The 26,172-nt window shown below is 43.3% G+C and overlaps 1 protein-coding gene across 1 annotated transcript in view; it reads right to left on the reverse strand.

The window, feature by feature from the left end:
• Positions 1 to 3: 3 nt before the first annotated feature.
• The window catches only part of LOC139642346 (rho guanine nucleotide exchange factor TIAM1-like), a gene marked incomplete at its 3' end in the record, with an annotated part of 33,612 nt that continues 7,443 nt past the window's right edge, over positions 4 to 26,172 (reverse strand). Inside the window, exons 2-9 of the mRNA XM_071517149.1 lie at positions 8,345 to 8,436; positions 7,262 to 8,198; positions 5,507 to 5,963; positions 4,859 to 5,031; positions 4,304 to 4,528; positions 1,909 to 2,094; positions 234 to 380; positions 4 to 48 (exon numbers count right to left, since the gene is read on the reverse strand). Of these exons, the coding sequence (XP_071373250.1) occupies positions 4 to 48; positions 234 to 380; positions 1,909 to 2,094; positions 4,304 to 4,528; positions 4,859 to 5,031; positions 5,507 to 5,963; positions 7,262 to 8,188 (2,160 nt within the window). The remainder of the gene's footprint in view (positions 49 to 233; positions 381 to 1,908; positions 2,095 to 4,303; positions 4,529 to 4,858; positions 5,032 to 5,506; positions 5,964 to 7,261; positions 8,199 to 8,344; positions 8,437 to 26,172) is intronic.

The following is a 26,172-nucleotide window of genomic DNA, read 5'->3' on the forward strand; positions in this document are numbered from 1 at the left end:
TATGCCATCTACAGGCTTTTTCACTGGCTCCTCGCCATCAGCAAAGACCTGCAGGAAAAAGAGAAGGAGAAGTGGTCATTACTCACATGGAAACTTGGAGGAAAAAGGCTAAAGGAGCAGGCAAGAGTATAAATACAAAAAAGAAAGAAAAAAAATCTTAGTGTCGTCGAGGGAATTCTGTTCATTTGTTCAAATCACAGTCAGTTTATTTGAGAAGGGAGTTCCTTGCAGACCTGGTTGATACTGGGGTGGGCTTTTGTCTTTTTCTTTGAGGTAGTGTCCAGACCCCAGAGGGAGGAGAACCTGCTCTTGCGCTTGCTGGAGGAGCGGGACATGGCCTGTGTGCGCCGCCTCACGCCGCTCTCGGTGCGAGCTGCCACCTGCAACACCAAAACGGCTCAATCAGCGCTCAAATGGACCGAATGTGACACAGAGGACACATCTGTTAGACCTCATTACACATTACATTACGCAAAACTATGGAGGCAGCTATTAATCAAGTCAAATTATATTTATATGGCACATTTCATACAGCAATATAAACTAAAGTGTTTTACAAACATGGTTAACAACAGTTGAGGGCCATGAAATAGAAAGCCAACAAAAAAAACAACATAACTAACATTGTTAAGGGACACAAGAACAGGAGAAGTAACGCTTATAAAGTGTAAAACGTATAAACGTATCTTCAACATGTCTGTATGTATGAAATATGTTGATCAAGAGGCGTTTTGCCTCTAGCAAGGCCGTCATTGTAAATAAGATTTTCCTCTTAATCGACTTGCCTGGTTAAATCAAATAAAAAATGTTCACGCAGGCCTCTGTGCAATAAATTGTTAAGATATAGATATAGAGCTTTCATGTCCATTTCACACATAGGCATCACAAACATGCAGATTTTTACACAACATGGCATTTCTAGGCTAGTCCATCTGTGGAAAACCAGGAGTAAAATGTCTTTAAAATATGCAGAATTAGGCAATGAAACAGCACTGTAAATGGACGAGGAAAGTGTCAGACCATTCTCTTCACATCAAGTACGCTCTAAACTGAACCTCGGCACCCTCATTCTGTCTCCTTTTTTTGTTCCATCAACCTTTCTCAGCCCTTTTGGACATAGTGCTGATGCAGGTATTCAAGGAAGTGGAGATGAGCAAATTAGAGAGAAGAGGAGCGAAAAGAGAAAGAGACGAAGAGAAACAGAGAGCTGATGGAAAGTGTCTCTTTTGTCAAGCATCCCATCCTGCTATCTAGCTGCTCAAACACCCACTTGCTCCGCGGAGCTGCGTAGGCGGTGAGAAAATAAAGGACCTTACTGATCTGCCAACACTTCTCCAAAAATAATCAAATAAATGTTATCTTGTGCTACCAAGTCTTTTAGTGCTCTGGAGTACAAATCCATCACCTCAGTGCTGCTGCGGGAGGCCAACTGAACCGAAACCCTCCCGAACAGGCGGCCCGGGCGAGGCCCGCACTCCAAAATAGCACTCATCATGTGGAACCTGGTTTGACATCTCGCTTTTCAGTTTCTGAAATCAATTGCCCTGCCAGGAGAGACACCACCTGCGTCCACTGATTCCAAGATGTAACTGGAGAAAAATGCTTCCATCTCCCTCAAAATACAAGTAAATAACTTGGAATATAAATAAATGGGCAGCAGGATCGTGGTTAAAGAGACCGTCTTCTAACTGAAGGAGGAGTTGAAGTAAACTTGAGCGAGACTCTGAACCCCTAACTAGCCGCTGAATGTGAGTTTCACTAGATAAGAGCATCAGCTAAATGCATGAATATATAAATGTAAATTAACCCAAGATGTCATACACAGCAGCATAGCAGGACACCGTTAAGTAAAACCAGAATAATTGAGGGCATTTAACAGAAATGAAGAAACAAAGAGGGGATCGTTACCAGCGCATGGAAGGAAGAGACAGAGAATATGCCCAGTCGGCCCATGGCCAGCTTGGTGGGGCGGGAGGCGAAGGCCAGGAGGCGCTTGGGGTTGGGCAGCTCTCCTCCCTGCAGGCTGGCCAGGTAGCACCTGAAGCGGAAGAGATCCATGTGAAACTGCTCCAGGTTCTGCTCCCACAAGAAGATCTGCAGGGACGAGAAGGACATAACAACACTTCCAGTTAACTGCTCGTCTTAAAAAAATGCTTGAGCAGACGCAGCAGGGTTGCTAAAGCTGATATCACAGGATTGGGTGAATGCAACTCTCTCCCCAACAATGCCTTTTGTTTGCGACCCTCGGGCTAAGATGGAGCCTTCCCTCTGTTCCCCAGGAGCCCTATGTCACCAGCTTGCTCAAACTGTTGCCAACCTGCACTCTGTGCCTAATGGCTTGGTGTTTACAGGGGCAGTAGAGCAGGACATTGTGATTATTCATCGGGGCGTCCCCCTCCCAGTCACGGTCCTGCACTGGTCTTTGGAAGAGGCAGCTAGCGCCATGGCGGAGGGCTCTGTATCACTGCCAAGTAGCCCAGAGACGACAGAGAAACAATACTGCACATTCCACTGGCAGATAGAGGCTGGGAGCGTTTCAGCTTTCTAAGGAGCAGGCCTATTTCCATTCAGCTCGGCACAATGTGAAACCTGACACTGCCAAACGGCCCGCTCCAACCAGGCACTACCTAACTGACGGGACAAAGGCCATTTGATCTCGCTTTTCTGTAAACAGACCTATTAAAGACAATATGAGCTTTGCAATTAATTGAGAGAATGGCAGGCTGATCGACTGGTGCCAAACTGCACGGCAGCTTCAAAAACACAACAAGCAATCTGGACAGCAAGAGGTGTGTAGCATCAGCAGCCCCTAGCGGGTGAAGCCTCTAGAGACGCTAAGTGAAGTCCTGTTACTTAATCACAGTCCCTCTCCTCTCTGCTGCCCATCTCTGCATCATGCTTCTTGCACGACAACTTAAAAGATACTGATATTGAAATCCCCACCTATATGTTACACCTGTGATAAGGAGATTAACTAAGTTGTGATCACACAGCCAGAGTCGAGGTGCTGCCTCTAAAAATGCCGCATCACTCGCTCAGTAGAAAAATATAGACTCTATTGCATTACAAAACATTATGTTTCAGCCATGATGGCCTTCATCAGATCAATACATGCATACCTGTGATAAGGAGACAATAAATAATGCAATGCTTGTTATTGTTACAACAATAGTTGTGGGCATATATGAAAGAAAGGAGTATTGTAACTAGTTTGCCCCTTCATATGGTCATGTGACCTGACCAGTGGCTCTCCTATTCTTTACAGTTTTATTTCTACAGATGCTGGTCTCTAAACAGTCTAAGAGACAGGAAGACCAGTGGTAAGAGGGAGAAAGTGAGAACAGGGTTCCCACCGTCCACGGCCCTGATGTAAAATTCCATGACTTTTCGTGACTTTGCATAACTAGGTCAAAATACTTCCATGACCTAAAAATGCCATTCATCGTTCCTGGTTTGTTAATGTGTTTCAGCTCAGAAAACTTCTAAATGGGTAAATAGGCTGGTTTCCACTACAGTTTGGACTGATGTTGAGAGAAACAGCCGAACCATCATCTAATGCAATCATCTCGTCCTGAAATCTGTGATGATGACATTAGATGACGGCTTTTTGTGATGACAATGACGACTAAATATTCTGTCCCATGACGACATTTCAGTCAGTGTTATTTCATTCTGGTATTGACGAATACATGACGAAACAAAAAAACACGTTTTTGAAAGTTTTTCCGCTTATTCTGCTATATTATAGTAATACCATTAAGAATTATCTCCTCGGCGTCTGTGTTTGACGGTATATTGATAAAGGTAACGTTCCTGGTTAGTCAGATCTACAGAATAGTATGGTCACATGATGTTTTATTACCTTGAATGATTCAATTTAATGTTATGTTAATTATTTTCCACAAAAAATGACTTTCATTAAAGTGTTGAGTTCAAAGACATAAAAAGAGTCAAATGTTTAAATGTTACAAATGTAATCTACACTAAAAAGTGGTGCTAAAATCTTACAGAATTTAAAGGCTATTTTCATCAAAAGACTAAGACTATGATTAAATTTAAAAATGCTGTGAAAAGTAACACTGAATGCAATGAATGTGTGAAACAAGTTGTAAAATATTTTCTGGTATAAATATTAAAACTCCTGACATTCCCTGACTTTCCCTGTCTGGAATACAACCCACACAGTTCCATAATATTTCCCAAATTCTCTGACCAGTGGGAACCATGTGAGAGACAGAAGGCAGGAGAGAAAGGACGAAGTGAGAGACAAAATGAAAGTGAGAAAGGAGTGGAAAAACCCTACCTGATCCAGGATGGTCTTCCTCTTCTTGGTGTCGGTGACAGCAGACAGCTGCATGTCTCCCATCTTCTTCATCTTCTCGTCCATGTCGATCTTCTGCTCCAGCTTCTTGATCTCGGCGCGGAGCAGCCGCACCGTGTCGTCTCTGTGGTGCTGCCGGGCCACAGCGGCGGCACAAGCCGAGTGGATGGCTGTGATCCAGTTTTCCAGCTCTGTCTGGCTGCAGGTCTGCGTGGGGAAGGGAGGGCAGAGGGTTCAGAGGTCAAACAAGACAAGACAGGAAAGGTCTGGACGGGTCGATAAAATACCGACACCTTGACATTCAAAACATAAAACAAGAGAAAACCAGCTGCTTTTTTCCTGGCTTTGTGGAGATTTATTGAGTCGCTTCATTGCAAATAAAAAAGTATACAAAATCAGGATTTAAAAAGACCATAAAATGAAATAAAATGAATATATAGACCAAGGTAATGCTTTCCCTGCGGGGCATTTTCACTATTTCACAGACAGGATGATGAAAACCGAAGACGAACGGGTGAAATTTAAACATTCTCTTACCTGGAACAGAAAAGCGTCTCCCAGGGAGTTGCTGAGACAGAACACAAAATCCTTTTTGGGATGCTCTGGGACGGCCTGGACAATACTGTTCTCTGCCCAGATGGCATGCTTGGGAATACTGTTGTGGTCGATCCCTGAACGGCCATCGGTCTCATAGAAGAAAAGAGTGCAACCTGAGAAACCAAAACAGTGAAAAAATATTTAATGTTGGTCTTGACAGGATAAAGGCTTGCTTGTCCCAGTCTCTAGGAAATTATAACAATGATAATCATGATAATAGAAAGTCAGATTTGTTTAAGCAATTTAATTCTGCTCTCAAGTGGCCAACATTAAGAAGTGCAGCATGGCTGAATTATCAAGGGGGGAAGCATCATCAGCACTGATTTGATTTCAGGTCCAGTCAAGTGGCATAAGAATTGATAATGAGGTTTATCTCATGCTTGAATTAAACCTTGCTTTATTGAGCACTGTGGAGTAAATTAGATTGTATCTCCTTAGATTTTTTTTACCTCCTCAAAAGGCATATGGTTCAACAAAAAACTATACATCCAACAAATGAAAGCCCTACTTATTGTGTTGATTGTGCTGTTGAGGTATGGAATAAAGCAACAATGTAAATGTTATGGACAGATCCGGGGCACAACAAACCTTTCAGGGAAACCCAGTAACTCTTCCACTTGCGTCTGGTGGCCGACTCCACTTTCTTGTTCTTCTTATGGACGAGGAAGTTCTTGACGGCGAGCCGGCCGGCCTTGCGTACGGTCCCCTGGGCAACGCTGAGCAGCGGGTCGGACTGGTAGGCGGAGCTCATGGTGCTCTGCTCGTCACTCAGAGCCGACCCCGCCTCCTCCAGGCTCTCCGTCTGGCAGGAGCTCATCTCCAGCTCCTGCCGGAAGTTCTCGTACACGCCCTGCACGCACTCGCTCGCCCCGCCGCCGCTGCTGCTGCCGCTGTCGCTGCCGGCGAACATGCTCCGGCCGGCCGCCGAGCACACGGAGAAGGAGGCCGACATGGTCTTGTAGCGTCTGGACTGGTGCTCCGCCTCCGCCGTCACCCCGTCGATGCCGCTGTCCTCATACTCGCTGCCTTCCCCGGCCGTGACGTCCTGCATCACGGCGAAAACACAAGACAGGTGAGGCGGCGCGGCGACCCCGGCTTCTTCTTCGGGACAAAACATTTCACAGACATTTCTACAAACAAAAGTCCTACCTCGAGTGAAGACCACACCGTCTCTGTAGACATACAGGATAGAGCTGCACTTGTAAAGCAAACATGTTTTGAAGACTGTGCCTACTGTGGCCTACACAGAGGGTCCATGGGTTGATTAATCCTGAGGTTCTGCTTAAAATCATTTACTCATAGAAAAGCTTCTGCTGTTACACAAGTGCACCCGGCCCTAGCTGTGGCACCGCAGGGTCTGCCCTCTCCTACCCACATGGCCCAAAGGCTCCTGAGAGATGAAGGGGGTAACGCCGAACCCGGTATCTCCATCTGGGTCACGTGACCAAATCATGCGCTCCAGAGCTCCATTCACCCGCGCTAACGGTGCCCCACAGTGACGGGGCCACCACACACACGTTTTACTGTTACACTCTTCCACAGGCCTCCCCTCATTATCATGACAAAAGGCTGAGGCATTTCAAACGGGGAGTGACTTTAAGCTCTCCCCCCCCGTCATCGCAGACTGCCTCTCCCAAGGAAAACAACAGATCCATCAGGAAACAACACGTCGCTCCCCTGGCACAAGCAGGCATGCATTCTTTTTACCCTTAATCTGTTTCTGGAGCTTATTATCTGCCTGGTGAATGCAGAAGAGGAAAGGCTCAGACACAATGGGGGGAAAAAATGAATGAGGAGAGCCGTCTTTGGAGATAGTCTTATTGAAGGTGATGCAACTCGACTACATTAAGATTCTGGGCAGCTTTTCATACTCCATCCAGTAAAATTCGGTAGTTTTCTGCGAAGACCACAAAAGAACTGTGACACAGCTTGAGCATTTCAGGTCCCAGCTAACTTGGAGAATATCAAACTGGCGTGCAAAGACTGTTTACATATTCATGGCATTAATACACAGGAGGAAATACCCCCATTTTAATTTGTTCTGTTTTCCGTAAAATATGCCACATTTCACAGAAAATGATCACAGCCGAGTTAGCGGCGTAAAAGCTAACTAGAATGTGAAGTAATGTATAGTTTTCTAGAATGTGTTTGGCTGTATGTATCGTATAATTCCTTGAATGTATTGGGCTGCCAATTTTGTCTTTGCCATTTACCCCTTTCCATCATTGGAAATAAGCTTACCAGCTTTTATTGTGTTATCCTTGACAATTTCTGAAAACTCTACATGCTCTGGTTTCTTTTAACAGTCTAATAAATCAAATCAGAAGTGACTGTGCTTCCTACCTGTATAGTCTGCGCCCTCCTGCCCTGCATGCTGGCACACATGGCAGCCTGGTGACTGCTCAGGCCTTCAGACAGGCAGTGGGAGCGCCGGCAGGGAAGGGTGTAGGCGCCGTAGGTGTTCCCGTCCTCCTCCGACGGGGAGAGCATCTTATCGTCCTCGCCCTCCCTGATGGCCCTGTTGGCGTCGTGCCACTTGGCGTAGCGGCTGTGGGGCTGCCTGCGGGCCGGGCTCTTCTGGCTGTACAGCTCGTCCAGGGAGTTCGCCCGGTCGGCGGACTCCAGCACCTCCAGTCCCTGGGGGCTGGACTGCAGGTGGCCGTCGCAGTTGGTAAAGTCCCTCTCATTGGCGGCGTCTATGATCTCCTCTGTGCTGGTCAGGTGCTCCTGGCTGAGGTCGGACAGCGAGAACTCCAGGCTGTCCTCGCGCCACATGTCAGCGGACTTGGACCTCTTCTTCTTGAAGCTGACGGTCTCCCTGGGACCGTCCCGGGTCTTCTGGAGGTAGGTTACCTCGCCTGTGTACATGCCTCTGTCCTGCGCTTGCTGGGCGGCGGGGCCCGGTAGAGATATACGCACGGTGTCCATGTGCACCGAGGGGTTGGCCAGGTCATTGTGGAAGGACACGGGCCGCAGGTTCATGGCCACGCGGTCCACCCATATGGGGCTGCCAAAGTCAGAGAGGACATTTGTCTCGTTGAAGGGCTCCAGGCCGTTGTCGGCCAGCGACTGCGGGATGCTGGGGGTGCTGCTGGAGCGGGTGCTTGTCTCAGAATTCCTGTGCTCTATTTTCCCTGACGAAGCATGGCGAGAGCGCCTGGACTGCTTGTTGGAGATGCGGAGAGAACGAGACATGTGCTTGCGTGACAAATGGCCACGTTCATTACCGTAGAGGGCATGGTCCCCGTTCTGGCTCTCCACATTTCCCATGATTCAGAAGCTGAGCAGGAGAGGAGACACGGCTTAGCTGAGCTCACAAAGAAACGTGAAATAAATACAGGAACATAACATGCAGGGAGTAGAGAAATGTGTCAGAAATCAAATGACATAAAACTGGAATAGGACTGTGCCTAAATATTACCCTACCTGCAGGATCGTAATGATTTTTCAGGCATTTTGATCGTCACTGGATCTTCAGACAGTATAGTCCTGCAGCTACTGGGATGATCCACAAAGCTCTGAAAAGAGAGAGATATCCAGGTGAGAAATTATTTCAAAATCATACTGTATATGCTTTTCATTGTGTCCACTGTTATAATTAAATAGCGGCTTGTGTTTCAGAGAATCTAAAATGAGAGAATCTCTCATCATGTAATGTGTGAGATAAAGAATCAAATCAATGACCACTGAGGTTGTTTTCTGTATGTGGTCCACGGTGCTCTTTCTCTCGCCCTTACGTAACACTCAAAAAATAGTCTTATGTAAGGTTAGAATTGTTTGTTTTTTGACGAAGAGCCCTGTGTGGACTGACAAAAAAAATCTAGGAAAATGACCCATGGGACATAATTCAATCCAAACAGTTTGAATACAAGACAGCATAAAACCAAGATAAAGAGATAATCAGTTAAATATGTGTAACCTTTGGTGGAGCATTAAGGGACTACCTGGCTAATACTGAGGAATATAAATTTAATGGCATCTATTATTACTGCTTCAGACTTGTTCCTGAGAGGATTTTTAAACAAATGTTATGCATTGCGGTCCACACTCACTCATTTGTCCTGGAGTGTATGACCTACTGCATCATATGCCTACGACTTAATGACACTGTTTATTTTTTCACTGATGAACAATGACAGACATCTGAGAGTCTGCAGTATGTTAAGTGTGTCTGTCAGTTTAAATCAACATCTTCTTCACATAAGCATTGGAATTCACATAGTTGTGTTAGTGCACTCAATTAAGATAATCTTTCAATATTTCAGTGTTTAATTCAATTTCACAATGTTACTCTGCATGCAGATAATGCAGAGACTAGTCTGAGCACAGTGGCTGTGCTGCGAATTACGGAAATGTGAAAGAAATGAGTATTCCTCTTTTTACTGTAACTCCATTACGACTTGTGTATCAATCCCCCCTTTATCAGACCTTAATAAAGTCCCAGTAGGGGATTGCAAAATCAAGCAGAGTTTGGCTGCAAATGACTTTGCTTCAAACGGCGTCATGCCTGGAGACAGAGGAGCTGAAGTAAGGAAAGCAGAGCGGTGGAGGAAATGTAATCTGACCCTGGTTTATGGTCTTCTTCTTCTTCTCCATCACCCACTTCCCCCAAAAGCCAGTTGTGATCAGGCCAGCTAGATAAACACCACTCTCACTGTGACAGAGGAACTGATCCACTCGGCCCCTTCCAGCATGCACAGGGGTTTGTGTGAAGTGGAGGGGAGGTAATGGCAATGAGTGGCGTGACAGCCTGAATGAACATGAGTTATTCAGAGCTGAAGTGAACCACACCGACCCATCCATGTAGCGTTGTTGTTGCTCCCTCCTGCATTTGAGAGGACTAGGAGAAAGAGCAGGAGGTGGGGGGAGCGGGGGGGCTCATAAGTTTGTGCCATATTGCACAAATGGACTGGATCTACCTGCCTTCGGGCTGGACAGCCTGTTTTCCTCTCAAAAAGGTCCTGTTCCATGCCTGGGACCATCAACAGATGGGATGGAAGATTAACCAACAGCGTTGTGGTTGTTGTTCCTCCTGATGTGCGCTCCCCTCCTTTTAGGACAGACCCTTTGGGGGGGGGGGGGGGGCACTGTCTTTGCGTGTATAGCGACGCAGATGAGTGGGAGCCCAGCCCGCTGCTGCTGCTGCATGCACTCAAGCTTACTGTGAAGAGGGGCGTTACATAAACTGGAGCTGACCCCGTTTTTCTGCCTTATGTTGCGCTCCTTCCCCTCTTCATTCTGCTCACTCATCACCCCTCTCAGGTACTGCAGTGCACAATGTTTGATGTTGAATCAAGTCCATTTCGTTTTCAAATAACCCTGCAGTTTATTGCCTGTTTTATTCACTCAGGTTTGACAAAGAAGAAAAGAGAAGAAAAGAAAAAAAAGGAAAGTGCAGAGGGAGAAAACGATGATGCAAATGCCACTGCACTCATTACAATAAACTCAGGATTCACTGAAGGACACAAACAAGCTTACAAAACGCTAGCAGAGACATTACACCAAGGGGTGCTTCCAGGCATGTGTTTGTGCCCTTTCCCACACAATAGCCTTTATTTCCTGTAGATTTACAAATTTTCATGTGTGTAAGGAGAAAGTCTTGTGGCTGCAGATGTCGTCCCTGGGGGAAAACCCATGTCTGGTGTGTGTTAGCGGTGTTCACCACTCTGTCTGGCCTTACAGGGCTTAAGAAAACTGTAAATGCACTGAAATACAGCCCTAAAGAATCTCTTTGACAGCTCTGATAGTCAGTGTTTACGGATGAAGTTTACGCTATTTATAGGAGGAGGAGCTTTAATATGTTGCAGGGCTGGAACTGTTTATGTTCTCAGTGGTTTCAATGTTGACATGATGTGAAATTGCCCAGAAATGAATTAGTAAGAGTCAGAAAGTAGAGGTGAGGGGTTTGAGTCGTAAAGGATGCAGTTTCCTACTTGTTAGATTTAAGGCAGCACACTGTGCAGTGCCTGGATCTTACAGTACAACTTAATTTGTTCAGACCTGAAAAGGATGAACCAGCTGGTCAACCCATCGGCCATTGAGAGCAAAAATATATGGCAATGCAAAATAGCCTATTAATTCTGCAACACTGCTGGAGTGTAATGTTAAGATATGCAACTAAAAACAATTTAATTGCAAATTTTATGCATTTCATTCTACCTTCACTTCACCAGGTTGATCCCATTTAGATTAAGAATCTCGTTTTCAAGGGAAACCCGGCCAAGAAAGCAGCATCAAGACAAACATAAAAGTTGCAGACCAATAATATATAACAATGTACAAAGTCAGAATAGAGTCAAATTTGGATAGAAGAAAGCGCAAAGTAAGCCAATGTATAAAATCAAATTAAAGTCAAAACCACATAAAAGAGAGAACAAAGTAAAACTGTCTGTATAAGTCCACTCTGCCTGTATCAAATCAGCAGGTTCACTGGGTCAAAACTGATTCAAATCTTGACTAAACAAAGCAAAGACAGCTCCTTCTTGAATCTGCCACAAGATCCTTCATTATCAGTTTTTATCTCACAAACAGAGACCGGCTCTTTCAACTTTAAAATCACTTTGCAGCGGGTTCCATGAAGAGGGAACTTTTGCCCAATTCAGTTCTGACATTAGGGACAGATAACAAAAACAATTCCTGTGAACGTAAACAGTGATTTCCGTTTTTGACACATAAGAACACAAATAGTTAGGAGGCAGACCCAGAATAGGCTTATAGATGAAAATGTACCAATGAAGAAGTCTATCTATCTGCTCCATGATATGCAGAATCTAAAAAGGAGGAAGCCACTGGGTGGAGGAATGAGAATATCAAACACTGCCATAATCAAATACTGGCATAAAAATGGCGGCAACCAGTTTCTTAATAGTTGCAAAAGAGAAACTTACAATCAACAGACATATGAGACAATACAGGATATTCTGGATCATACAAGTGATACAAAATATGGCACTGTATTTCAGTTATCTGAACACTTGAATAGTTGATTCCACATGCACATGGATAAATGAGGTTTCGCTGCATTTTCTAGAGCTGCAATGCTGCTGGTGCACTGACTCCATCACCAGCTCTTCTCTATTATTAATACATGAGGAAGAAATGCCAGGGTTGGGGAAAAGATGTTCCAGGGCACCAAATCCCCCGGAGCACCCGGTGGGCTCTTCCAGAAATACCGACTAACACACACATCCAGAGCTTAGCGTTGTTATCTCCTCAACTACCCTCCTTCATTTACACTATTCTTAACGCAAATAAATAAATAAATAAACTGGAAATAAACAATTAGATTGGAAAATGCTGCCGGCAACTTGGCGACGTGACAGAGTGAGGACCTAGGTAATTGGGTCACCTCTCATTTTCAAAGGGCTGCACAAGAGCGCGAAACAGCAGAACTCGCAGACATGCCATCCATTATAACCCCCTTAATGAAATACATAACCACAGTAGATTCCAGCCACCCACAGATCCTGAAAGAAGAATAGTTATATTGTGAGTCAGATTGGCCACACGACGGCATCAGGAAGGCGTAGAAATTCACCGCGAGTCACGACTAGTGCCACTTAGTGAGGTTGTAGTCTGTCACCTGGATCTAAAATAAACCTGGTTCTAAAATAAAAGCATTCGGCTACTTCTAAACGAGCCTTAGATGGGCAAATATCCACCTCATTCCATAGGTTTCACATCTCCATACTGTATTAGGGCATAGCACATTAATTTTATAGTTACTACCAAGGGCCTATAAGGAACAAGGCATGATATTTCCAATAAACTATAAAACTAAACTTTTCCTTTTTCCCTTCTGGAGGAATCTAATTCAGAGGCCTTAAGGTGAAATTACATCTTTAGTCAAAATTCAGCAGATTTGTTAAGAGTTCGGTGTTAAAACATGGCTGAAGGGTGTCACTCACCCAATCACCTGTCTGATCTAGGCCTATAATGTTCTTAGGGTGAGACAGAAGTTATTGTTCTGTATCATCTGAACAGAAGTTATTGTTCTGTATCAGTGAAACATAAGTTATTGTTCTGTATGAATGGTGTTACAAATTTAAAAAGGGAAAAACATGAGTATAAAATTTTTTGGGTGTTGTTCTGTCCCCATTGGAGAAACTCTTAAGTCATGGTAAGGAGGACTTTATAACAAGACTATCTAGAATTTATCTTTACTGTCTACACAACGATATTGGAAAATAAGTGTCACAGATTCTGATCTATGGCAGAACCAATGCGGTCCACAGCAGTGTCTGTGATAACTGAAACATGTAGCAGCTCGGATGTGTCAGTTATTCACATTTCCACCCCATGCACCGTGGGATTTGGTCATCCCCGAAGTATGTGACAGGTAAGATTTAAGGTCCTTTGTTATTACAGACCACTTAAAAGCCCAGCTTATATTTGACAAATACTCGGGCCTGTTGGGACAGGAGCGGGGCAAATATGTCCAAACCCCCACCTGCTCCTCTTCTTCTTCTTTAGATCCCCAAGGACAAAACTGTCAAGGTGCTTCTATCATTTGAGGAAATGAAATTCTTGCCCTACAGCCAAAATCTGACTTATGGACTTTCAATACTTACTGAGAGGGGGAAACACCTGGCCACACATTCCAGCTTTCATGAGCTTATGTAAAAACACTACATTGAAATACACTAGACAAATCTGAGGGTGCCGGAAACGAGTTGGTTGCATAACCCAGCAAAATCAGACACATATTTTCAGGGAAGATAAAGACACAAATTGGACTTGATACGATCTGATTCTTGATTTGGACTCTTTATATTGCATAGGGTCTTGCAAACACATTCCTGTCATCCAACCTAACTACACTGGTGAAAGGCAAGAATGTACCGGGCCAACTAGTTACAAGCTCCAACACAAAACCCTGTAATCTGAACACTCCAGACTCTAGAGATAATAACACAGGTAGCTGTATGGAGGAGGTGGGGGGGGGTTCTGCTGAAAGGGTGCAGTTCACATTTGCACACCGACATCAAGTCCTATGCCTCTGTGTGAGTGGAAGAGCCAAATGTCCTATCTGTTGTTTTCATGACTCATTTTCTGCTCCCACGTGTGATTGAGTGTGTTTAGGATTCTATTAGGCCAGAGGGAAATTCGACATCAGCTCAGCTCGTTTTTTTGTTGCATCCTCTTTCAAATGTTAAATGTTGGAGAGATGCATTGCTCCAGGATGGCATTTATTTAGAACGGGCATTCAGTGTCTTGCTCGATGAATGAAACAACTTTTTTCCTCCCCCGTCTTCATTTAGCAGACCAAAAACTGGACTATGGGCAACCGTCTTCAGCCAAAGAGAGTATTTTTCTGAATTTGATCTGTAACCCTAGAAACCCTGAATAAGAAACAGCTGGAAGGGGGGCTTTCAATGATAATGAAAGCAGCTTGAGTTGTCTTGGACAGCTTTGTGCCAAGTAGTGGCAGAGAATGTAATATGAAGCAATGGGCCAGTTAAATGTTCTGTAGCCACTGGAGCTTTTTGGCTGATCTAGCCAAGATTCATTCGGTCTCATTCATAATTTATCTGAAGAAGATGCAGCAAATGGAAAAAAAATAATATGTGCCCTACTGAATAGGCATATTGATATTAGTCCCAAAAATTCTACTGCCAGTGCTAATATCTTTATTAACAAAAATGTGCCATTTTCAACAGACACAATGGATATGTATAGCAATGGTATTACTGAGAGGCTGTCTATGTCAGTACACCTATACTGTATTATTACCTCTGCCAAGGAGGTTATGTTTTCGGTGCTGTTTATTTGTCTGTTTGTCTATTAGCAGGATTATGGAAAAACTACTGGCCCAATTTTCATGAAACTTGTGTGAAAGGGTGTAGCATGGGTCAAGGAAGAACCCATTAAATTTTGGAGCGGATCCGGATCCGAGTCGCGAACAAGCAATAATAGCACGAACCTTGGCGGAGGTCTGCGCTCTCCGAGTGCCCTTCTAGTTAGTATCAGTAGTCAGGTGAATTGAAGCCTGAGTGTGTTTGCATGTAGTACGATATATGATGTATATGATCTAGTGTATGATGTATGTATATAACGTGTAATATGTATATAATGTAGTAAATGATGCATATGAAGTATGTATATGACGTAGTATAGGATGTATATGATGTGTACATACAGTATACAGTATATGTAGTATGTATATTTGATGTAGTACGGCATATGACATATGATGGCATGTTAAGCCCTTTGAGACTTCATTGTGACATAGGACTATATAAATAAACAAGACTAGACTAATAGTCATAGTAGAAGTAATATTACGTGCAACCCTATAGGCCAAAGCGCAGCTTAAGCAACATATAGCAGCTGTGAACAATGAGGGGAATATTGAACCCATCCCACTGCAAACAAAAATAGACACACCAGCCGGCCTTAGCACCCAGTCATTTTCATTTGCTGCAGAATTGATTGCAGGTTCCAGAGGACGGCTGCAGAGGCTGGAGCTGTGACCCGTATGACCCCATCATGGAGGGCTCAGGTGGCTGCGTGCTACAGGACTTTGTTAATGTAGGGGAGCACCCCGAGAAGCATGCCAGCACATATCAGCCCCGAATAATGGCTGACATTACAGTCGGTGTAAGACCTAGTGTGACAGTCGTAATCAGAGGGAAAGGCAGATTGTTATACTAGCCGGTGCTTTGGGCCGGTGGACGCTGCACACGATAAGCCATGTTCAGCTATTCATTTGACCAGGAACACAAACAGTGTGTGAGCCAATATGGCTGAAGAGTTTAGTGAGATGAACCCTAATCTAGGTTATTAAGCACTAACACTGACACTGTTTTGGCTACTCAGATCACCCACATAGGCTTCAGTGTCCCAAGATGATGGGGAGACTGAAATAGAAGAGGGACACAAAGAGACATTTGCCCTCTTCGCTTTCATCATACTGTTTTTTCCCCTTCCTGGTATGTTAATACAATTCTGAGTCGCACATGGTCTACCGGTTTAACAAAGATAACCTAATATTTTATTCGCTCTTTGGTAGTGGTACTTCTGCTGTTACTACAAATACATGTGGGAAAATGAAAATCACTGTTTTGCACCAGTGAATGCACATCCATGTAAGTGTCTGTCAATGTTAAGGATTGTGAGCCATAAGCCATAATCATGTCATATATATCTATATTAAGGTCGTAACTGTGTATATTTACAAGCATACAATAAATCTGCTGGCTATGCTTTTTGTTTGATTGCTGCTGTTCTCACTGAGTACTGATAACAGAGTTTGCAGATGTGTAAATTTGTACGTTTTTGTTTATTTTTATCTGACAACCGATAAAACTATCTGTAGGAAAGGGCTGTTGATTTAAATCCTGTTGAGTAGCAGCTTGTGTTGTTTAGCCTGGCAACACCTTTGTTCCTGCCAATATTTTCTCTGGGGCAACGCTGTGAAAGGCCACTGGTTGTGCCTCAGCTGTGTGTACAGCAGACGCTGCAGGGTTGGTGGGTCAACACGTCTTTTGACCATCTATAGGTCTATGAACCATTTACTAGCATCTATGGCCACGGTTTAAAAAAAATCAACATTCATATTAAACCATTGGGGTAATTTTTATCAATATTGCTTTATATTCTGTCTGAATTGCTTGGCAACTACCAACTAAAATATTTTGTCACAATCTCTGTCTTTTAACTGTGGTTGCTAGTTATTATCTATTATGTTTTTTGATGCACTGGGCGTACCAATGGATCTGTGAAATTAGCATTAAGATAAGATGTGAAATGGAAGAGATCCAGATGACTGAAAATCTTTCATTCAATTTGATGCAATGAGATGCAATGTTAAGGGGAACTATCATTTGCTGTGTGGTTAATCTGTCACCAATGGCAGCAATTTGCTGGACCAGAGGGTCACAATCAAGAAATTCAAGAGCACATCCTGCTTCCAGCTCCTTAGCTCCTCACTGGCAACCTTTGAAGTCCTTAAATAACTGTTAATTGGAGGTATACACAAGTCACACACCACTGTGGAGACAAAGGAGTGGCAGATAAAGGTTGTGGCGATTCCTCCGACCACAGTTCTGTGGGGGAAGGGAGCTGTGGTCTAAGCTGGTATGGTGAGTGGGGGGATTTCTCCTACAACACTAAGAAAACTGTGCCCCTAAAAACTGAGAGAGCATTAGCAAATGGGTCTGTACATGTTTCTGGATTTGCCAGACAGGCAGACTGCACCCCCAGAAAAGAAAACCCTAACAATTATCGCTCGTTCAGATGAAAGGACAACTGACAACAGTGTCTGAAACTTACAGGTTTAGCCACAAATTCATCCTCATTACTGTGTCAAACAGATAAATGGCAAGGCTCTGTCTATCACCTTTGAAGATTTTGGATTTGCCAGAACAAAGCCATTCTGTTGATTATCTTTTAATGAAGGCACAAAGTAAAATTCCCTCATTCCATGTCTCCTTTCTGCTTTGGATACAAGCATCAGCTAAATGCCTAAGTGCAAATGTAAATCCTTTGATAAGTGTCTCAAACTTAACTCCCACTAATGTGAAACTTTTAAGTTGCTTAATCAGATGCTGAGGAAATACACGCTGCCAGGCAGTGACAGCTGGATCACACAAGAATTATAGATCAATACTTAGTTTGCGATGGAAGTATCCATCAAGGGAAGAGGATAAAAAAAGAGTTTCATAATGAAATAGGCTGCAGTCACTGCGACAAAATATCACAACCACTATCACCAGAGAATTTCACACGATGACCTTCTCATAGCCTGTAACTGTCATTGTCAGTGAAAAGGTCTCCCCTGGTGATGCTAGGCTACACAAGGCATCAACTTTACTCTGCCTTTACATGCTTCACATTCCAGACTTTTACAATAGGCTCCTCCACAATCAGGCTCCCAAACACACTCAATTTTCCCCTCACATCAGGAGCAAATGTGCTTGACATTTCTATGACTAGAACCCCTTTTGTGATGAACATAACCAAAGCCGGCACCCGCTGTTTACTCCGGCACCTTCCAGTGTTTTGCTGGGTTTTTGTTGTGATGGCAGAGGGAAAACTGGTGCATACACCACTAGGGTGGCCATCCGTCCGGTTTTAGGTCGGACAGCCCGGTTTTGAAATACCGTGTCCGTCTACCGGCAAAGCCTTAGGCCGGACGCTCATTTGTCCTCCTTTTGAGATCATCCCTATTTTATACTTTATCTAATGGTAAATAATAAATAAATAATAAATAAATAAATAATAATAAAAAAAGGCCAGCAGTCTGAAAGACATTGATATGGATGGACTCTATGAGGAATATGGCATGGTGGAAGCTATTCTCAGCTCTTCAGAAATGGAAGGTTGCCACAGTGAGGAGCGGTATCTGAAACTGTTTTCCAAAGCAGATGTCCCACTTGTGAATCTGAGGAAGGTCAGCGCCTACATCTTCTCCATCCCATGTAGCAATGCAGATACAGAACATGTTTTTTCAACGATGACCTCAGCATGGAGAAATGAGAGAAATCGTCTGGATGTGGACAGTGTCAAGGCAGAGCTGCAAATTTGTGTCAATTTCACATTTGAGTGCACAGACACGTACCGGAAATTCCTTGCAAACAAAAAACTCTTGGAAGCAGCCAGGAAAGGGCAAAAGTATCGCAAATAGACATTCAACTATGTGGTGAGTACACTACAGTCTTATTATGTGTTTATAGGTTTGGGATTATTTTTCAGTTTTTATCCTGGCTTCACTGAATCCTGCAAAGTGTCCTCCTTTTTGGTGTTATGGAGAGGATGGTGTTCATGAAAAACAGCTGTAAGTAGATACGTGGCAACAGCAAGTGAGAGTGATCATTTAGGTTACAGAACTTAGCGATGTCTAGTCCTAGCATTGCCTTATGAGTTGGTAGCTTTCTCACTCGGTCTTCCTGCTGTGTGTCTACATCAAGCTAAACTCGGCTCTAGGCCTTGTGGGCTTGGCTAAACACAAATCCCTTATGCAAAAGTGCAACATGCACAAAGGCACTGCATTAGAAACATTAGAACAGATACAATCTCAAAAAACAGGGATGGAACAGAAGTTTGTGACGCTAAATATTGCTATCTAAATAATATTCGGAACTGTCTTTTTTCTTACATTGTTTGAACTTTAGAGAGCGGAAGGATATCAAGTTTTAGCTTGGGTCATCACACTTCCAGCTCAGGAAGAACTTAGGCAAAACTGAAATAGAGGACGCTCTGTCAAGTTTCAATCTGCTGTGTGGCAGCATTTTGGGTTTCCTATTAAGGAAGAAATTGGCAATGAGACAACTGACAAAGACACAAATACTAGCAAACCATATCTGTATCAAACCAAAGAGTTAGCTGAAGTTATCGTTACATCCCTATCAACTAATACTCTGCATGATTAGGCTGACTCTCCCCTCACCTGTACTGTTTCTCACAGTGAAGTGGAAGAGAGAAGTGACACATAAACTACTATAACAGATCCTCTCATTTTCTAACATGTAAATCTAAGCAAATGGGGTTAATGTTTTTCCAGTGACTTAATTCTGTTAGCCAACATTACCACAAAGGGAGGGAGGTGTTAACAGCACTGAATGGATGTTGATGTCTTCAAACCACAGGCCAATACACTGCTGGGTGAGCCATTCACCTACCAATCTCACTATGGCAGCTGCCTTGTCTTTGCCTGAATGTCCCTTCGCTGGCAACAGAATAGACGCAACACCAAGGACACTGAAGAACTGCAATCCTGTATTGAAAATGTGTTTTCTGTTAATCTGGCTCACTCAGGATCTTCTTCCACAGAGGCAATCATTTGCTTCCAGGTCAGTGAGTGGGAATATCGAGCCAGGCTTCAATTTGAGTGTGTTCTTTTTATGTAGCACCACAAATACAGGTCCACAATCAAAACCCCACTCTAAAAACACATCTGGGTCAACGTCAAGGCCTATTTTCCCCATTTTGACTCCAATATTAATGAGCAGGGAATAAATAGTTTTGGGCTATGTTGCAAAAGGGCAGGACAAAGTGGCCTTGAATGAAGGTATTGAAGAAGGTAGAGTGTGTTGGCAGACTTCCCTCTCTGAGACGATGAGATGAGAAACACAGGAGTGTTCCTATACACACTCATCCTGGACGTGAGAACAAGTTTCCAAATAACACAAAGTTTCCAAAGAGCGACTGCCCGCCCTCCTTTGGAGTGTTTGGTTTTTCATTAGTTACTTGATGCTCCCACCATTCCAAATTCATTCAGGAGATTTGCTGAAAATCATATCTGCAGATTGAGCCGGGAGAGAAGTCATCCCCGAGCGCCATCTCAACCATAACACTCCAGGAGCTCCCAGCTTCCCACCGCGTTGCCTTGTGCACCGAAGCATAACCAAGCTGGATCCTGACACACATGACTACACAAAGCTGGGTAGAAAATGCGTCCGCTTGCTCCAAGCAGTCTTGATCTGAGTTTTCAGCACAGGCTTCCTCTATTGCCCTGTAGGAAAATGTCACTGATAAAGTAAAGCTACCTTTAACCAGTCACCAAGTTTAGCATTTCGGAAGCTAGCATAGTAAGTGGAGTGGAGACAGGTTTGTGCATCGGTATTTTGGCAGGCAGATGTACATACTCCCTAGGATTGTGGCAAGGGTTCATTTAATTTAATTTAATTTAATGAATATAATTAAGGTGTTCACAACAACTGTGGTTACGGTTAGTGGTAATACTTGTTATTCGTGTGTCTTATAGGAGCAAATGTAGGTCTGTGGTGAACATTTATGCTGATGTACTGCTCGGTCACAATGACTCAAGCCTGTGACAGGAGCAAGGATTATTTTAATGGAGATAAGGTTACATTTACTGATAGTAACTGAAACTGATACCCCATGCTACCACGAAGCTCATTGGGATGCAAAAGTTCGGTCAAACTTTGTATGAGTTTAAAAGTTCAGTCTCGTGTTCATTGTAAAAGGAGAAGCTCAAGGCTGTACATGACAGGGTTGGTTCTCCAGTTTCTACTGTTGGGAGACGGCTGTTCACGCTCTCTTCTTTGAAATTTTTAGAAGAATTTCTTTCCAAATTGCATACAAATCCATTGGAAATGCATTACTTATTCTTCCTATCACTACAGCTTATGGAGGTAAATGGAATGGCTTTCATGTGATGTTGGGAGAAATTGTTTCATTCCAAATGTAACTTGCACAACCCTTGCGAACAGGAGGTTCGGGTCAACGTATCTGAAGAAAACACTTATCAGATCTTACCGAATGTCCCAAAAAGGAGCTTGATTAGAGATCAATAGGAAAAGCTTGTAAAAATACTGAATATTCCCATTAAATACTGATCTGACTGTCCTCAGCCATGAAAAAAGTATTCACCCATTGCCTTTTGGTCCTTTTACACGCAACACAAAACATTAAGATGCATTTACTTCTGGTCTAACATCAAAGCAAAATACTCAAGGGGAAAACAAAATTCAAGAATTTTTTGTGAAGGTATAAAATAAAGAAAAGGCAGCTAAAGGCTTTGAACAATATTTGCCTTTCAAAATTGTTCCAATGTTGCTTCTCTCACTTCTTTACTGGTCAATTGTGAGAATTGGCCACTGAAAAAAATTATTATTAAGCATTGGTCAGTGAAAGACACGACTGCATCATAACTCCAGGTCGAGGAAGGCAGAACAGACTTTTCGTGACTGATGATGATAAAATCATAGCACAACTGCCAACAAAAACAAAATGTGGCAGCATAGCTCTGCTCCACATGTTTGCACTGGGGAAAGTGCATTCAGAGGAAAACACATTAGCATGTAAAAACAACCTTAGCAATGATCAGTAAAATTTTCCACATGTGAGCACGTACATGTAATTATATGACAGAGGCCATGTGATTAATTTGTAAGCCATCAAAGAGGGTTGTGTACAAAAGTAAGACTACTAGCCTGTATACTGATTATTAATTAATTATCCATTTCTATGCTCCAGTGTCCTGGGTGCTTGAGATAACTGTTCCTCTCATAGATCACAGTGCTGCTTTGGGTGTAGCCATGTTGAAATAACCACGGTATACAACATATCTTACAGGTGAAATTTTGCACTTCCAAGTGAGCAAAGCCTCACAAACATTATATATTTAAACCAGAACAAAATTAAGCCAGGTGCAGCGGTGTGAGAGCTGTGGTACGACGGAAAATAACTGGAAAAGCTTCTCTGTGGTGCTGCATGTGCCGTCATGCTGAATTTTCCCATAAATAACTTTTTCATAATAAGCCAAGTATCTGAAAAGACCACCTGATCTCAGATGAACTCCCCTGACTCGCAAATCTACAATAAAACCTTTGTCAACTCAACAGTGCCTTTTAATTAAGTCAAGCTTATGACAGAAGACCATGCAAATCAATCTGTGATTAAAAATTATTTCCTTCTCGGGAGAATAATTTTGTTAGGTCAAATTGAGACTGGGGACAACACTCCCATTGCATGTGATTTTCATATAGCAAGTTGAGAAAGAAGGTTTTTTTTTTTTCCAGCTTGCTTTTCTGTGGTCATGACAGCAGCATTGTCAAGCTTTAAAAGCCTGAAAACTGAAGCCTGACCTTCTGTCCTGGTAAGCCTAGGACGGTCAATACATTTCCATAACTATGACACCAGATGACCATTTCTCGCCCTTCTCCCCACCGCAGGACTCACAACAGGCTTCCAACACAAAGCCCAGATTTTAAATGAACTCGCACATCATAAAGTCCTTCGGCTCCCCCCCCCAGGACACGCTCTGGGAATTCTCCTTGACTTTGACCATCTTTCACATTTGCAATTCATCATCTCCCCTTTCTCAGCATCACAAAACCACCACCGCCACCACCGCTGCTTTGTCATTACAACGACACAGACACAAGCTGTATTGTTTGCGTCTGCCGGTGAATAGAGAGCACTACAATGGCTCATTGGCCTGCAGTTGTAGGTAAAGTTGTACCATACACAGAGTGTTACAGGTACAAACATGAAGTAGAAACCCCACCCCAAACACAGGGCTGTGAAGACCCCAGGACATGGTTAAGACACAAAAAGCATGAAATAATGGGGTGAGGGGCAGGGAAATGGAAACCCTAATGGGAATTAATGGGAATGTTGTGTTCATAAATAACGAGTTTGTGGTAAAATCCTGAAAAAGCACAAGAGCTTTAGCTCCATCTTACAGATCTTTTAAATGTGAAAACTCTTAAAACACACTGTAACCTGTGCTTGAGGGCCACACATTCACACTCTGCCCAGTTTCTGCCTAGTTTGCCTGTTTGGAAGAGACAAATGTGTGACTGCAACTGGTCTCATTTAGCACCTCTTTTGGAAGGTAGGAGGTTTCAGTCTGGAGAGCCATTTGTCTCTGCTGCCTCTAACAACACACACACAAACAGCCCAATACACAATGTTGCAAACAGACAAAATACACAGCAGCAAACACAATGACTTACCTTACTGGTTACAACCACAAAAAAGTGTCACTTCTGTTTTTTTTTTTTGCAGATAGCCCAGAGAAATTCCAAACAGCACTGAAGGGAAATTTCAAGCTCCACACGAGGGGATTATTGATACTCCTCTTTCAAGTCCACAGCAGACTGACTCCTATATGCAAGGATGAGTTGAGGAACTGAGGGAGGGAGGGAAGGAGAGGAGGAGGGAGGGAGGGAGGAGTGCCTGTTTGTAAATCTCCCCCTCCCCCTGCTGACTCTCTCACACTCTCTGCTCCCTCCCTTCCTTCCTTCTTGCTCCCTCCTTCTTTCTCTAATTCCACCCCCCCTTAAACTAAAAAACCTACAGCCAGCAGGAATGCGTGTTCCCTCCCTCGTCTCCTCTTTAATTGCATCTCCACTCCCCTATGAGGAGCATCATGTTTACAAATGTTGCAACCTCTTTACCGTTCACATCATTCAAAAAAAAAAAAAAAAAAAGATAAGATCAATGAGTACCTCAATGTTCAGACTCAAGCTGCCTTATCTCAGTTTTCTTTCAATTATAAAATAATCTTTGCCGCTTTAATATAAACATCACTTCATCTTTGGCTTAGAAATAAAAAAAAAAATGAGTGGGGAAAAATATCATCTAGTTTCCATCTCATTTAGTTTTCTTTGTGGTTTTAAAAGAGTGGGATTTGCAATAACAGCATGACGGGAAAAAAAAAACAAAAACAAATGTTCTTATCACCTCAACAGCAATGAGGGCAGAGAAGGCAGCAGTTTTAATGTGCTGCATCTGTAATTTGAAACATTCAGCGACGGCCCAAAATGGACCTGTGAACGGAGGAGAGGCTGGAGTGTTGTTGTCATAGCACCAGTGATGTCATGTGGCTATCACGTCAGCGGTGATAGAGGCGCTGGATTCATTTTGAGATGATGGAGCGGCGGAGGGTATGGAGAGGAGATGAGAGAGGAGAGGAGAAGGAGAGGAGAGGAGAGGAGGACAGAGGACGGAGGGCACCGCTGCGTTTGTTCAGCTGAGTGCTGCAGCCCACATCATGTGCTCCACAAGCAGCTTTGCATACATGCCGACGCTAAAACATGCCCCGGGCGAGACCGGGTTAGACACCCTGATAACCAAACAGAGAGGAGGGAGAGCCTGAGCTTAGTCTGTCTGAAAGGAGTCCAGAGATTGTAAGGGTGAATTGCCAACGTCTAGACTTTGTGATTACTACGACCAAAATAAAAAAGCACTCAGCGCTGTGGTCAGGCTGGCTTCCTTTCAATGTGACTTCATGTGCAGCCAAGGTTGCGACCCCAATATTAAACTAAACCATTGGGTTTTCACAGTAAAGAAAGGAATGTCCGGTCTGCAGAGGCAACCAGACATAATAATCTGTGTCCTTATCAATTTACTGGGCTGGATTTCAGACAGGTAAAATGATTGCATAACTTTTATTTTGAGGTTTCGTGGGACGTGTGCCAAATTTACTAGGAACTCCACACAGTGTGCCAATCTCTGCTTTTCAGTGAACGCAACAATTTGTTGGAACAAGATCCAATGAAAACAAAAGCATTGGAAGCACATAATACAATTTCAGGACATGATTTCAAAAAATCATTATTTACACTGGCTATCTAACACAAGCGTAGAATAAAAACACTGATGTACTTCCTAACGGTGTGTGTTGCGATAATAACGACTGGAGCTGCTGACATTTCGTAGCTAACCAAATATTAACCTAAACTGATATGACTGATATGTGTATGGTGTTCTCACGGGCTTAAGGAGTTTTTGAATAAACAAATGAACGCAAGTTTATGTTACACGTGATGAGATCTCCTTATCTGTTCCTCTCCTTGAGAATAGTGGGGGAGCCACACAGATCAGGCAGCAGCACAATAAAAGTGCCTATCAATGAAATGTGGGCTGATGCTGAATCCACGTCTGCTCCAACCACAGGCATTTCAGAAATGCAGCTTGCTTGCATGCAGCTAGGCTACACTAAACACTCTGCTTTCTCATCAGCAGCACAAGGCCATTAAAACCCAACGCTATCCTCACTCAATTTAGGAGTTGATTGAATTGGACATCCAATACATTGACAGGCCATTCAATACCGCTGGAGCAATTTGGCAGGTGAGTCTACAGTTACAGATCCATGGCAACACCTCGGACTGCTGATGCTGTCCAGGTGTCACAACCTATTGCAATCACTGCCAATCTCCTTCAGCGGCAGAGAACAAAAAAGCTGAAGGAGGAAGAATGAGAGCGATCCTTTTGCCAGGATATGGATTAAGTTCCCTAAATGTGACAGCAACCTGGTTAACCTTAAATGCTGTTTTTATAAATAGTAACACCACTCTTTGTCCTTTGTTAAGGATAAGTACAGTGGCTTTAGAAAACATTCGACCTCCTTGACTTTCCAGTTTGTCTTGTTACAACCTGAATTCAAAATTGATTTAATTGAGATTTTTGTCAAAAATCTCCACAAAATACCCCATAAAGACAGAGTGAGTTTTTGCCAAATGATTGAAAATGAAATGCAGAAACATCTCATTTTAATAAGTATGCTCAACCCTGGAGTCAACACTTTCACTACTTACAGTTTAGAGACAGTTTACAGTTTATGCAGATTTGCTCAAGCCTGGTCAAGTTTGATGGGGAGCATCATGTGAACAGCTTTCTTCAAGTCATTCCAGTTTTTCCATTGGGATTCAAGTCTGGGCTTCAGTGGGGCCACTCAAGGACTTTCACATTCTTGTTCTGAAGCCATCAGAGTATTGATTTATCTATGTCCTTAGGGTCATTGTCCTGTTGGAACATAAGCCGTCGACCTGATCATA

The sequence above is a fragment of the Centroberyx affinis genome, unplaced genomic scaffold (genome assembly GCF_046629955.1).
Source record: "Centroberyx affinis isolate AG114_WGS23_722 - 3 ecotype Tasmania unplaced genomic scaffold, CSIRO-AGI_Caff_v1 ptg000466l_1, whole genome shotgun sequence".
Lineage (NCBI taxonomy): Eukaryota > Metazoa > Chordata > Actinopteri > Beryciformes > Berycidae > Centroberyx > Centroberyx affinis.